A 15,963-nucleotide genomic window follows, 5' to 3' on the forward strand; every position below is an offset into this window, starting at 1 on the left:
GTAACAGCCGTGACAGTTTGTCTGCACTAAATCTTTTGAGGGCATGTCACTGTAACCCTGTCCATAGCTCTTCAAACAGTTCAAGACAAACAAATCACTTCGTCGTTGAACAACTATAACATCTGATACAATTGCACAGAAGTTGTAGCGATAGCCACTAATCAAAGTTCTTTCCGTTCAGTTGAAAAAAAGAAAATTCCTCAGCTTTGGTTTAAGATCACTTTTTATGTTGTTCTTTGGAAAATTATTATATGCCAAAGTTAAAAAAAAGAGGGAGAGAGAGGAGATTCTGTCTGTAAGAAGGACCAGAAAGTCAAATGTTCTAGCTGCCAGCCGCAGTCAGTAAGGAGCTACGGGGTGGCTTGAGAGTCCTCGGGGGTGACTGGCAAGGCCTGCAAGGGTACCCCCAAATCCGCCTTTGAGCCGCTCTCCGGATCTCCAGGTGAGAGCCCACTGGCGGTGCTTTCACAGGGGCAGAGGTGCTTTGCTTTCAGGCTTCCCGGCTGACGTAGCAAGGAAGTGCGGACATCCATCGCCAACACCACCAGGCGGTAGAGTTGTAATACCACCACAAGGAAATTCTTGGCGGCAAAGAACACCAGCATCTGGTTTATCACTTTGAAGTAGGTCATCAGTATGAGACGCACGACGAGGAAAGGGCCGTCTTGTATGAAGATGCTGATTCCAATATTCCACAGATCGGCGCTGTATTGGCAAAAGAAGAAGCTGGGGAACCCCCTCATTGCCACCGACAAGGGGCAGACGACATGCTGTACTGAGAACACAAGACAGACCAATTAGCGCCCTTCTGAAACGTGTAAGACAGTATGAAATGGGGACAAGTCATCAACTATGGGTGCTGTGCTACTTAACAGTTGGGGGTGATTCTATAATTTAATTCTGGGGTGGGGGACAAGTGAGACCACCGTTAACAGTGAACACCACCCTTAGCCACCCCTTAACCACTTAACATCCCTGGTCATTTTATTTTTAAAATCAATAATCTGTTATAATTTCAATAAAACACACCAAAGAAAGGCAGTCCTCGGGTTTCCCTCCATGTCACAAATTTTAGATCACCTTCTAGTCCCCATCCTGGGGAAAGCACAATCAACTGGGTTAGAGAGAACGAAGAACCCAAGAAATCACCTTGGCTGTCCCTGGGGTCTGCGGTGTAGAGAGAGAGCACAGCAGGGCATTTTAGGCCTCAAGCCAGGTAGCCTGCCTGCCTCGTTTGTTTTGTTTTGTTTTGTGTTGTTTGTTTGTTTTAGCAAGATGCTGGCCAAGTTACTTAACCTTCCTGGGCCCCAGTTTCTTCCTTTGAAAACCAAGGTAACAATGATGTCTGTGAGGAGAGGGGCCCCTATTCACTGGCTCTTTTTGTTTCCATTAGAGTAACACCCCTGGTTCCTCTCTGATTTCTCACTTCTCTCTTTCCCTTGGGATAATGAATGACTTAGCTGACTGCTGAGTTTGGGAGATGGAACAGAGTATAGATACATGGCCCAGATCCTTCTGAATCCTCCCTTTGGGATCTACCTATTTCCTGGTTGACTCACTCAGCCATACTTGTAAATTATGTTGTGGAAATGCAAGTGTTTATAATTCAAATTCAAACTTAATTCATGTTAAACATATTTTTCTAATGGTAGGGGGACAAAAGCCCAAAAAAAATGCCATTGTTATTTTATCTTGGCTAATGCCTTATGGTTTTGTTTCACAGTTTACAAGAAACACTGGATATAATTACTGATTTTCCAGTTGAACAAAAGGAGGCCCAATCAACAGATGAACCTTTTTGTTTTAATTTCTAAAATGCTAATTTAATTCAAGGTCAAGGGCATAAAATAATCCTTTATAATAATGAAGCCTTCCATTTGGAATTTTCAAACAAAGAGTGCCTTCGTCTACTGGAGCCTGCAAATATTATGAAGCTGCTTTGATATGGGTGAACATAATGTACTGTTTGTTGGAAAATACAATAGTGATTTAGTCAGAAGTAACATTTGGTCTTTGTTTTTCAAACAGCTGCATAACATTAGCACCCCTGAAAGTTTACAAAATTTCTTTCCCCAATAAAAATTTTCTTAGCAAGGCTATAAACCACAAGATATAGGAGGCTGAGGATCAGCAGAGTGAATGACAAAAGAAACACCAACATAAGACCAATAGTGGCCTCTCTTTTTTTAAAAAGAAAAGATTTATTTATTTATTTTGGGGGGGTGGGAAGGAAATGGTGAGAGAGATCTCAAGCAGACTCCATGCTGAAGGCAGAACCCTACACAGTGCTTGATCCCACAACCCTGATATCATGACCTGAGCCGAAACCAAGAGTCAGATGCTTAACTGACTGAGCCACCCAGGTGCCTCAAGAGTGGCCTCTCTTAAGAAGTTAGGGTCAGGAAATAGTTCCAAGGGGACCTCCTAAGACTGTTCTTCAACATCTAAAGTGATGATATCTAATATTCTGTCAGGAAACACCACCTGATCAAGAGGTATAGATTCGGCACATTTCGACAAAATTGTGTGTGTGTGTGTGTGTGTGTGTGTGTTATTGGCATACATTTGTTTGTAATTGTTAACTAGTAATTAAATTTTGGGTATTTCTAAAAAACCACAGCCACTCTTTCCATCTATTCTGGTGACAATTTTGTTTCAGAGAGTGTTTGCTAAATTCTAAAATTGCCTCTGAAAGCTCTAGGCCTATTAAAGTAAGCCAAAAGAAGATGCAGAAAAGATTAAATCCTGAGTCCATCGAGGAGGGTGCCATAAAAAAAAGAAGTCATGTTTAAGGAAAATGTAATTATTAAATCCTAGAATTTCTTCAGAGTAAAGTGGCATCCTGGAGAATTCTCAAGTCAGAATTCCAGGTATCTTTCCTAGAAGTTAAGGGATGACTCCAGATCAATGTTGTTCAATTGAAATTCCTGTGATGGTAAAAATGTTCTGCCTAATGCTCTGCCTACTACAGTAGCCCATATGTGGCAGTTGAGCTCTTGAATTGTGGCTAGTGTGACTGAGGAACTGAACTTTTAATTTCATTTAATTTTAATTAATTTAAATTTAAATTTAAACAGCCACGTGTGGCTAGTGGATACTGTATTGGACAGTGCAGGTCTAGGTCATCATTAGTATGATATGCTTGGAAAACAGTTTCTTCTTACAAAGTCTTAGAAGTTTATGTATTTATTAATAGGACCAATGGAATATCAAGGGCCACTACTGAGGAAAATTTTAATTTTCCATGTGGCCCCAAAACTGCTCTTACTCCCTGTGATAATCTAATACATGGGTCTGACAAAAGAATGAAAATGAGCCCCCAAAATATCAAGAGCTAACATTTGTATCCCAGCAACTGTGCTAAGCACTTTACAAACTCTTATTTAGTCATCACAAGAACCCATTTCACTGGTGAAAATCGAGGCACAAAAGTCTTAACTAATTTGTGGGAGATTTTACAATGCATATGTGATGGAGCCACTTTTTAAAGTGAATGTAAAGCTGTGCTCCAGTACATTCAACTATCTCAGGCTCATCGTGTACCAGAATGGATCCACTAGCGGCTTTCCTAAGTTTCAGTCAACTTTTCTTCTAAATTGAACTGGAACTAACACTGGGATATCAAAATTATAAAAATAATTATCTTCTCAAATGCCTCCTTAACTTCATTATAGTTTATAATCAAGAGTTATAATTTTCTGTTTGAGCAAATATCGAGACATTTACCTGCCAGGTCAAGTGGAAATTGCAGCATGCTCCAGGTCCATATAACAAGGATGGCATAGACTAGGGCAGGACTATTCCTAGAATGCAGACAAAATTTTAAATTAGTAATAAAAATATGATCATTTTTAAAGAAGTATTTTCTCTTTTTTCTCATATTTGAGTATACCCTAATAAACCTCTCAAGAGTTGTCAAAATATCTTGGTGATACACGAAATCCATGAAAAAAATCCATTCACGATTATAATGGAATAATGAAGAAGTAAAAAAAACCTCTGAGACTTAAAATCCAACTTTCACATGTGCCAACATCTGTGTAAGTTATGGCCAAGCCTCTTTGTCCCATATTGTTGTTCTTAGTTTTACAAAATCATGGAAACATTATTGGAGATAGATGCTAGGGAAAATGGTAGACTTTGACTAAGAAATTCAGAGGGCTGATTTCAAGAATTTTCAATAAGAAAAAACAAAATTTTTTTTCTAAGATCATGAGACTCTAAATTAAAAATATATCTCAAAAGAACTACATGATGCCCCAAAATTAAAAGTTCAGCATGTAAAAGAAAGCTACCTTAAGTCAGGAGAAAAAAGTGGGAAGATAAATCCAATAATAAAAAATTTACACCACTTACTAGGATGTAAGTCAAGGAATATGACAGTTTAATTCACTATTGTATTCCCAGTGCCTAGAACAGCAAATAGTAGACACTCAACAATTATTTGTGGAAGGAATTATTGAATGTACAAAAGAAGAGCCATACTTGGCAAATATACAAATATACAAATGTCATCGACCTAGGAGAATGGTCTTGAAGACTGAAGTCAGAAAGAATAGATGTTATACAAATAGAAAGGATATAAAAGAAATATCAAAGTTATTTTTTTAGCAAAAATACAAAGGAAGTTAGCAATTTGAGATTAGTGGTATAATAGCAGATTTTATTGCCAACTTCTCTGTCAAGAGGGATTTTCAGATTGGAAAGGGATAGAAAGGCATCAGGGAGGAGAAGTTGAAACCAAAATAAATGAGGTGGTTGTAAGGGATATCTTTAAATGCTTCAAGTATTGAGGTCCGGAAAAATTAGATCTCAAAAACTATGAGAGAAATTGTAAATGATATTTCTAAGCCATCATTATCTTGGCACTTAATGGCAGAGACAAGGGTGACGACAAAATAAATATACAAAGTCTTAATTTTCAAAATGAAGCAGAAGTGTATCTTAAAGTACCAAAGGCACATTTACTATTAATCCCTAGTTAGGTTATATAAGTGGTTATTTAGAAGATTTCTAAAAGCCCTTATAGAAGACAATAATTACTAGGAATTAGCACAGGTTACTTGGAACAATTACACTCAGCATACTAAGATTTTCTCTCTCTCTCTCTCTCCAATAGAGTTAGGATTACCAAGCAAGTAATGATATATAAATTAATATTAGACATTTGGGTTTAAATAAGGCTGGTGAAAAAGCCTCCCGCAGTGTTCTTATTAACAAGATTAAGAAATGTTCTGGGTGTAAGCACAGTTAGGTGGATTCCTAACTGTGTAAACGACTCCCCAAAGTGAGCTCTCTAAGGGTTGCTGCAGGCTCTGCCTTTGATTCTATTCCATTTCACATTTCACCAATCACTTGGTTGCCACATTGATGGAAGGCTTCTCATATGCACATATGACATGGAGGTTGGATGGGAAACCATTACCCCAGAAGACACAATCAGGATCTCAAAAGATCTTGACAAGATGTAACCGGATGACCTAGAATAGGACAGAAGAGGTAACATTTCACAGCAGCTGCCATAAAAAAGGCTCAAGGATTTTCCCTTACTATTATCTAATTTTAAGTCCACAGTATGACATGGATTTATGATTTTCCAAAATCAAATGCAATCATAGGTCATTTCATAAGAAGTATAAAGTCTAGAATTTTAAGTGGAGATACCTAGGGAATGCAGTCTATAACTTTTTTCCATCTTTGCAATGTCAATGTCTATACATAATAGACTTCCAGTAAGTGCCTAAATTTTTAAATAATTTTACCTACAGTTTCTGAGCTCATGCTGTTTCAGGAAGTTTTCTAATGGTTTAACTATGATCACACTTAATTCTCATACCAATTTTACAAAATAGTTATATTTATCCCTATTTGACCAGTGAGGAAACTGAGGCATAGAGTTGTAGAAACTCTAGTTGTCCAAAGTAATATGGTTGTAAATGTTGGAAGCAAAAGTCAGAACTAAATAGCTTGTTTCAGCATCCACCCTTTTAACCACGGTACTATACTATTTCCATAAAGGAAACAGAAAGTTTTAGCCCTGCTGTATTCTATAATGTTCAGAATATATCAGAAATATTATGTATTGTGCTTTATGTTTTAGGAGGAAAATTTATAAAGTTTTTGGTCCAAAAGAGAGAGGCTAGGATAGAGATTTCAGAGCCATGTTATATGTGGGATAGCTAAAGAAGTTTCATATATTTAAAAGGCTATCACGTGGAAAAGGAATTAAACTTATTTCTTGTGACTTCAGAAGTCCAATTCAGATTCAAAGAATTTTAGTGGTGCCTATAAGAATGCAAATTTTATCACAATAGAGAAAAGTACTCTCTAATAATATCAACTCAAAATGGAATGAGTTGCCCTGGGGTTAGTATAGTCTCTATTAGTGAAAATTTTCAAAGAAAGTCTGGACAAAAACTTGTTGAGAAAATTCTGGAGAGGATTTTGCAACAGATGTAAAATAGATTGTTCAATAGATGGCTAATTTGAAGTTTCTTCTAATCCCAAACCTCAATAATTCTACCAAAAACTCATGTGCAATTTGTCTGTAAGGCAGCAGAAATCAGTGGTAAAGCATAAGGTCTGGTGGTAGGTTGCTGGAGTTCAAATACTAGCTCCAACCTTCACCAGAGAGATAGTATGTGGGCTTCCAATCCCAGATTGATATTTACTGACTACATGAACATGAACAAATAATTTCACATCTATATGCTTTAGTTTACCCCTATTCAATATGAGGATAACAATAATAATTTAATAGCTCCTAGATTTTATATGATAATTATATTAAGTACATTATGAAAATATATTAAGCATATAAAGTTCTGAGAACAGCACTCAAAACAGACTAATTATGCAAGTTAGGTGTTGTTTTTTATTACCATGTAACCTTGAGATTTTCTCAACTTCTCTTGCCTGCCACAGTTCAGCTTATAAAATGGTGATAATGATAGTATCTACCTCATAGTGTATTGTAAAGTCTAAGTAACTTAGCACAACTAAAACCCTTATAACAGTACTTGGAGCACAGAAACAGATGAATGACCATTATCTAGTAGTATAGTGGCAGCAGCAGCAACAGTAATGGTAGCAGTGGTATTTTTACTATGTGAACATATTTCTTAAATGCTTTGTGTTTTAATTCTATCATCATACAAAATAAGAATAAATAATAAACAATCCCTAGCCTTAAGTAAGCCAGATTCTAACACTACAATAATGAACATATATCTTTTGCACATGCACAAAACATAGGAAAATGTGAGTGTTGAGAACCATATTAGTAAATTTATCAAAAATAACTTTGGAAAAAAAATGGCCAGAAAATTTCTGAAGCAGACAAATTTGTACTAATCAGATAGTAAAAGTTACTCGGGAAGGTTAAAAGGAAAGTAAATGAATCACCGAGCTTAAATGGCAATCACTCAAAATGTGAAGGAATTTTGGAGTGAATTTATCCAACATTATCTCCATTGTGTAACTGTCTCCCCTAATTGTCTCACCCCATTTTCTCATGTGTAATGTCTTCATAAATGTCAACTGAGAAGCATGTAAGCAGACAATGGACTCTATTCATAAAGAGACAAAAGATCTTGACAAATATAATTATATATGTGAGTATCATTTCTCTGCTTGGAAAATTAGGAGGATAAAAGATTGAATTTGGTAGATCAGTGCACCAAATTTATTGGGTGTAAAGTAAAAATAAAGTCATACATTGCTAATTTTTTAACTATTTCTTTTTGGACATGTAAATGTTCCTGTAGATAGGAGATAATCAGTGGATAGAATTCACCTCATCTTTATTTTTATTTTTTAAAAGATTTATTTATTTATTTTAGAGAGAGAGTGTGTGTGAGTACAGGGAGAGGGGCAGAGGGAGAGGGAGAGAGAAACTCAAGCAGACTCCACACTGAGTGCAGAGCCCTGGCATAGGACTCAATCTCACAACCCTGAAATCATGACCTAAGCTGAAACCAAGAGTTGGAAGTTTAACTGATTGTACCACTCAGACTCCCCTAATTCACCTAGTTTTTAGAAAATCATCCAACAAACCTCTTCAGAGAAGGAAAAAAGATAGAGGAGAGAGAGAGAAAGAAAACGAGAAAATGAAGTATTAACCTACCCTAGAAGAAAAGCAAAAAGAGTTAAATGAAAAACAAACACAGTGTAAACATAGGAAAATTCTCCTTTGTGTGTTCAAATACAGTGAGATAACAGTAATGTTATAAGAACAGATTTTTTTTCTCCTTAATAAATGATCTGTGTTCAAAAAAAGACTGCACATTAAAGATTATCTCTAAATGTGTGAATAACCAGTTGGCTCTTCCTGGCAGTAACCAACATAAGTTAGGCTTCTAACATCACAAAGAGACCAAGAGATAGGGGTGCTATCTTTCTTGATGATCATATTTCAAAGGGATGACTCTTACATCCATTAGAAAGATTTCTGGGTAGTAAAACAAGAAAGAGCCTGGGAGAAGACTTAATCTCAAAGGGGCAGAGAAAGAACTTATAACTGCAAGTTTTCTAAAGTAAATTTTGTAAGGAAAGGGAATTCAAAGGTCTATACTCAGCAACAGACCTTTTTAAAATTTTTTTTATTTAATACCATTACCCTCATTTTACTTAGTTTTTTAAAAGATTTTATTTTTAATTTTTTTCATGTAACTATTCTTTATTATTATTATTATGTTCAGTTAGCCAACATATAGTACATCATTAGTTTTTGATGTAGTGTTCAACAATTCATTAGTTGCAACAGACCTTTTGAAAGTTTAGTCAAACTGAGAGGAATGTTAAGGCTATCTTGGTCAGTCAGAGTAGTAGTTTTATCGGGGAGGGTTTGACAATGAAAACCAGAGGCCCCTCATGGCCACAGTGTGCTGACTTGGCTTGGAGTAGATTGTGAAATCTTATGCTTAGAGGTGTGGTCAGTAAGAGTAATCAATTTGGTTGGAAATGAATGGGAGAGCCCACAGCCTTGCTACTTTATGGTTGCAATCCCAGTTGGGGTGAATGGTAGACTAACTTGAATTTTAATGGAGAGATTTTGAAAATAAGAGAGCCTTAGATGGGCTAGATAAGCGCTTCATGTACACCAGACATGTGCCAGGAAGATCCAAGAAAACCCAGTGGAAATTGAAAACTGAGTATATATGAAAACTTTCTGAATTTAAATGTGCTATCCAACCCATACACAGATCCATTGGCAGAGGGTGTAGGTCATAAGGGCTTGAAGTGTTTGATTACAAATCCTGTCCAAATCATTGGCTAATCACAAGCTGTGTAGTTATAGGTATAACCCTAATAGGCCATGCTAAAAACAAACAAGCAAAAGAAGGAATAAAAAAAAAAAAAAGCAGAGCCATCAGTGGCTACAATCTAAGGGAAGAGATTCCTTAGATTAAGTTCAGGCAATTTATTGAGACAACAAAAACAACATCAAGAAGCCTAAAGTACAGGGGAAACTTGAGGATAATATATTGCTACAAAATATAATCTAAAATGTTCTGTTTCCACCAAAAATATATAACATGCAAAAAACCAGTAATGACTGACCTATACTCAGGGAAAAAAAAAAGTCAATAGAAACTGACTCTAATGGGGTCCAGATGTTGGGCTTAACAGACAAAGGCATCAAAGCAACTATTATAAATATGATCAAAAAATAAAATAAAACTATGTTCCATAAATTAAAGAAAAATATGATGACAATGACCCAACAAATAGATAATCTAAATAAAGAAATATAAGTTCTAAAAATAATTAAATAGAAATTCTATAGTTGAAAATAGGGGACCCAAAATGAAAAATTCAGTAGGTGTACTCTACGATTTGAGTCTACATATACATTTGAGATGGTAGAAGAAAGAATCAGTGATGTGGAAGATAAATCAAGAAAATTACCCAATTTGATGAAAAGAGAGTAAAACAGATGGGAGAAAAAACAGAGTCTCAGAAACCTATGGAACACACTTAAGCATACTTATTTGTAATATGAGTCTCAGAAGAAGGAAGAGAGAATGGACCAGAAAATATGTTTGAATAGATGATGGCTGAAAATTCCTAAATTTGAGGAAAAACATAATTTACAGATCCAAGATCAATAATCAACAAAGTTGTAGTAAGGTTAAAGGCAAGGAGAACTACACCTACATACATCACAGTCAAATGACTGAAAGTCAAAAAGAAAGAGAAAATCTTGAAAACAGCAAAAGAAAAATGGCTCAGCTTGTACTGGGTAACAACAACAACAACAATGGTTAACATCTCATCAGAAATAATGAAGGCCAGAATACAGTGGAATTATATATGTAAAATGCTGAAGTAAAAATTAACAACCATGAATTCTCTATCCAACAAAACTATTTTTGAAACATGAAGGCAAAATAAACACATTTCTGGACAAAGACTGGGAGAATTAGTTGGTAGCAGATTTGCCTTAGAAGAAACAATAAAGGAAGTCTTTGTTCCTTTGTAAAAGAAGGCTGAAAGGAAATGATACCAGACAGTAACTCAAATTCACAAGAAGGAATAGAGAATCTTCAACTTGTGGGGAAATATAAGAGAACACATAAATATATAGTCATATGTTTTCTTTTCTTAGTTTCTTAAAAATATTAAAGTGTATAAAAATAATTATAAAACTATTGTTTGGTTTATAACATACAAAGATGTAATGTAATGACAATAGCAAAAAAGAGGGAGAAGAAATGAACCTATTAACTTATAGTAGCATATGAAGACTTAAAATACATATTGTAATCCCTATAGTAACTACCAATAAAATAATACAAAAAATCAATTAAAATTGTTTGTTAAAAATATTTTTAAAGTAGTAAATGAGTAACACAGGAATGAAAAAGACTTAAGACTTAGAAAAAAACAAATAACAAAATGGCAGATAGAAATCCAACCAAATCAATAGTTACATTGCATATGAATGGAATAAATACACTGTAATATGTTGAATGATGTCTTCCCAAAATTCATGTCTACTTAGACTTCAGAATGTAATCTTATTTGGAAATAGTCTTTGCAGATGTAAACAAGTTAAGATGAAGTCATATTAGATTAATTTGAGTCCTAATCCAAAGACTGGTGTCCCTCTAAGAAGGGGAAAATGTGCAAACACTGACAGAAACACTGAGAAGAATTCCATGTGAAGACAAAGGCAGAGATTGGCGTGATGTGTCTACAAGCCAAGAGACACTAAGAATTGCCAGCAACCACCAGAATCCAGGAAAGAGGCACCAAAGAGATTCTCCCTCACAGCCTCCAGTAGAAACCAACCCTGCTGACACTGATTTGGACTTTCAGCCTTGAGGACTGTGAGAAAATAAATTTCTGTTGTTTTAAGACTTTCAGTTTGTGGTATTTCATTATGGCAGCCCTGGGAAACTAATATACACTCCAATTAAAAGACAAGGTTTGACTGGGGAAAAAGATGAAAATCCAACTATATGTAGTCTATAAGGGACACAGTTTAGATGCAAAGATACAAAGAGTTTGAAAGTACAAGGATGGAAAAAGAAATATCCCATGGCAACAGTATCATAAGAGAATAGAGTACCTAAGCTTTATGACACAAAATAGACTTTGAGACAAGACATATTACTGAAGAGAAAAAGAGTGACATTTCATGATGAAAAATAGTTACTACCTCAGGAAGATGTTTTAAAAAATTAAAGTATACACACCTAAAAACAGAGCCTCAAAATACTTGAAGCAAACACTGACAGTATTGGAAAAGGAAATAGATAATTCAACAATTAGAGTTGAAGATTTCAATGCCCCACTCTCAATAACTGATACAACAACTAGACAAAAAGTAAGGATACAGAAGAGTAAAATAACCTAATAACCAATGTGACACAGCTGACATTTACAGAACACTCAACCAAACAACAGATAAATACACATTATTTTCAAGCATATGTAGAACATTCTCCAGGATAGGCCACATGCTATGCCATAAGATAAGTCCCAATAAATTGAAAAGGATTAAGATAATTTAAAGACTGCAACAGAATTAAAATAGAAAACAACAGAAAGAAATTTGGGCAATCTCCATATGGAAATTAAATAGCTTACTTCTAAATAATCCATAGGCCAAAGGATAAATTACAGGAGATACTGGAAAATATTCTGAACTGTATTAAACAAAAAGATAACATATCAAAGCTTATGGGACACAGATAAAGCAATAGTTAGAGGGAAATCTGTAGCTTTGAACACCATGTTAGAAAAACAGAAAGATCTCAAATCAATAATCTAAGATTCCATCTTAAGACACTAAGGGAAAAAAGAGAAAATTAGATCCAAAGCAAGTAGAAGGAAGGAAAAATTAAACATCAGAGCACAAATCAATGAAATGGAGAACAGAATAACAATAGAGAAAAATCAATGAAGTCAAAAGTTGGTTATTTTAGAAGATCAACAAAATTGATAATTCTAAAGGAAAAAAAAAGAGAGAAGACACAAATGACCAACTCAGAATATAAAAGGGGGCATAATAAGTGACCCTATAGAAACCGACACAAGTTTAAAGGAATAATATAAAAAATTAGTATTAAAAACTTTATATAAAAAACTAGATAATTTCTTTGAAGTGGAAAAATTCCTAGGAATAAAAAAAGAAAAATGTAATCAGAGTTAACTCAGGAAGAAATAGAATAACTGAATAGGCTTATAATGAAATAATTATGTTGAATTAGTAGTAAAATATCTTCCCCAAAGAAAAGCCTGGGCCCAGATAGCTTCATAGGTAAATACCAATCCTTTGCAAAGTCTTTTGGAAAATAAAGAAAGAAGGGATGCTTCCTGAGGTATTCACTGAGTCCAGTATTATCCTAATACTAAAGCCAGAAAAAGATATCATTAGAAAATATCACTATAGATCAATATGCTCATGAGCATAGATATAAAAATTAACAAAATGTTAGCAAACCCACATCAGCAATACATTGAAACCATTATACACCATAATCAAGTGAGATTTATCCTAAGAAGTCAAGGTTGGTTTAGCATCTGAAAGTTAGTTAATATAATATACCATATGTATAGAATGAAAGACAGCCATGACATAATAATCTTGATAAAAATAGAAAAAGAATTTAACAAAATCCAATGTCCAAAAAAGAGAAGAAAGAAAGAAAAAGAAAGAAAGAGAAAGAAAGAAAGAAAGAAACGAGAGAGAGAGAGAAAGAAAGAGACCCTCGATAACCTAGAAATAAATAGGAATTTCCTCCAACTGATCTGTGTATCTGTGCAAAGTGTATCTGTGCAAACCTATACCTAACATCATCCTTAATAGTGAAAGACAGAATGCGTACCCTTTGAGATTGAAATGCCCACTCATATTTCTATTTAATATTGTACTAGAAATTCTAGCCAATGTAATAAGGTAAGAAAAAGAAATTAAAGTCATACACATTAGAAAGAATGAAAGCTACCTTTACTTACAAAATGGCATTATACTATAAGTAGAAAATCCTAAGGAATCTACAAAACTAATAAAGAAGTTTAGCATTATTGCTGGGTACAAGATCATCATACAAAAATCAATTGCATTTCTGTGTAGTAGCAATAAAAAACATGAAAATGATATTAAGAAATTAAGAAAATAATTATATCAAAAAGAAAAAAATACTTAAGAATAAGTTTAAGAAAATCAGCACAAGACCCGCATATTGAAAATTACAAAACATTGCTGAGAGAAATTAAGGAACATCTGAATAAATGGTGACATAATTCATGTTCACACATTAAAAGACTTAATATTAAGATGTCATTTCTTCACAAATTGCTGCTTAAATTTAATACAATCCTTATCAAGACTCCAGCAGGATTATTTTGTAGAATTTGACAAGCTGATCATAAAACTTAAATGGAAATACAGAGGACCTAGAATAGCTCCCCCGCCCCAAAATTAAAAGAACAATGTTAGAAGACTTACAACATCTAATTTCAAACTTACCATAAAATTTCAGTTATCACAATAGTATGGTACCGGCATAAGGATAAATATATAGAGCAATGGAATACAATAGAAAGTTTAGAAAAACCCTTACATATATGGCCAACTGATTTTTGACAAAGATATCAAGGCAATTTAATAGGGAAAGGATAGTCTTTTCAACAAATATTGCAGAGACAACTGGTCTCAGCTAGGACAAAAAATGTTCTTGGATAATGCCACAAACAAAACAAAATGAGATAAAACACAAATTTAGATCTTACAACATGCTACACAAAAGTCAAGTCAGAATATTATAGAGGGAAATATTTCCAATTTGGGGTGAGGAAAATATTTCTTAGATATGACTCCTAAAGGACTAGTTAAAATTTTAAAAAGTGATACATGGGACTTTATAAAAAATTTTTAAAAATATTCTCTTTTAAAACAGAGAGATGTAAACCATACTAGACTCTTAACTATAGGAAACAAACTGAGGGTTACTGGAGAGGAGGTGGGTTAAGGGTATGGGGTAATTGGGTGATGGGCATTAAGGAGGGCACTTGATCTAGTGCACACTGGGTGTTGTATGCAACTGATGAATCACTAAATTCTACCTCTGAAACTAATAATATAGTATATGTTAATTAAATTGAATTTAAATTAAAACATTTTTTGAAAGGACTTTTTAAATGACAAAAATGAAAAGCAAGCTGTATACTGGGAAAAAAAAAAAACCACACACACACACATTCACATTTATGTATCTAATGAAGGACTTGTGTCCAGAGTATAAAGAACTCTTACAATCTCTTATAATTCAACAACAGAAAATTAATCCAACCAAAAAAATGGGCAAAAATTTTAACAGACACTTCACTGAAGGAAGGTATAGGATTAGCTAATTAGCACATGGAAAGATGCTCATTTAGTCATTAGGAAAACAGAAATTAAAACTACAATATGATACCACAAGAACCCAATAGAATGGTCATAATCAAAATATTGAAAAAAATGGTGAGGATGTGAAGGAATGGAATATAAAAAGGTACAGCCACTTTGGCAAACAGTTTGGGAGTTTCTTAAAAAGCTAAACATGTACTAACATAAACCCAGTCATTCTAATCCTAGCTATAGATCCAAGAAAAATGAAAACCGATTTTTCCAAAGGATTTTAGTGTATGTTCATAAGCAACATCATTCTTTAATAGCAAGAAGATAGCAATACACATGTATATCGACTATTGAATGAATAAATAAAATGTGGTATATGCATGGAATGTTATTCAGCAATTAAAAAGGAGCTAACTACCAATACATACAACAGTGTGACTGAATCCTAAAACATGCTAAGTGAAAAAGCCGCACACAAAATGCTATATATTTTATGATCCCACTTACATGAAATTTCTGGAAAAGGAGACTGTACAGAAAGAAAGCATATCAGGGGTTGCTTAGGGTTGGTCATGGGAGGAGTGAGAATTGACTCCCAACAGCCACAAGGAATCTAGATTCTCATGATGGTTGCACACCAATAAATTTAATAAATATCATTGAACCATAGAATTAGAATAGTTGAATTTTATGGTGTGTAAAGTCAAGCTCTTAAGAAAAATTTGCAGCATCTCACAAGTCCATGTAAATTCATAAGAATTAGTCAAATGAACTTAAAGTTGACATACGGAAAGAAATTGACTTAAGTTTAAAAAAATTGGATTTAAGGTATTTAGCAAGGATGCAGGAAAGAGAGGTAGACATTGTTGCAGTGTATACATTATAGAAGGTTTTCTCCTAAATCTGTCAGTCTAAATTATGGAATAAAATAAAATAGAAAATAAAATGTAAAAATAAGTAATGCTAAGTGGGTTCTAATGAAGTAACCTCCTTTGCTATTACAAGTGAACATCTTTTATGAGTACATTAAATTTATTTTTCATGATTGTCTTTTTTGAGTCCAGAGGGGAAAGCTTTGCCGCAGTGTGAGAGTTTGTCTCTCCTTTGAA

The 15,963-nt window shown here is 34.3% G+C and overlaps 1 protein-coding gene across 1 annotated transcript in view; it reads right to left on the reverse strand.

Annotated features, from left to right (window-relative positions):
* Positions 1–350: 350 nt before the first annotated feature.
* Positions 351–15,963, reverse strand: part of TMEM26 (transmembrane protein 26) — a 41,614-nt gene continuing 26,001 nt past the window's right edge. The window contains exons 5-6 of the mRNA XM_021700101.1: positions 3,727–3,803; positions 351–775 (exon numbers count right to left, since the gene is read on the reverse strand). Of these exons, the coding sequence (XP_021555776.1) occupies positions 351–775; positions 3,727–3,803 (502 nt within the window). The remainder of the gene's footprint in view (positions 776–3,726; positions 3,804–15,963) is intronic.

Source organism: Neomonachus schauinslandi, chromosome 6 (genome assembly GCF_002201575.2).
Source record: "Neomonachus schauinslandi chromosome 6, ASM220157v2, whole genome shotgun sequence".
Taxonomy (NCBI): domain Eukaryota; kingdom Metazoa; phylum Chordata; class Mammalia; order Carnivora; family Phocidae; genus Neomonachus; species Neomonachus schauinslandi.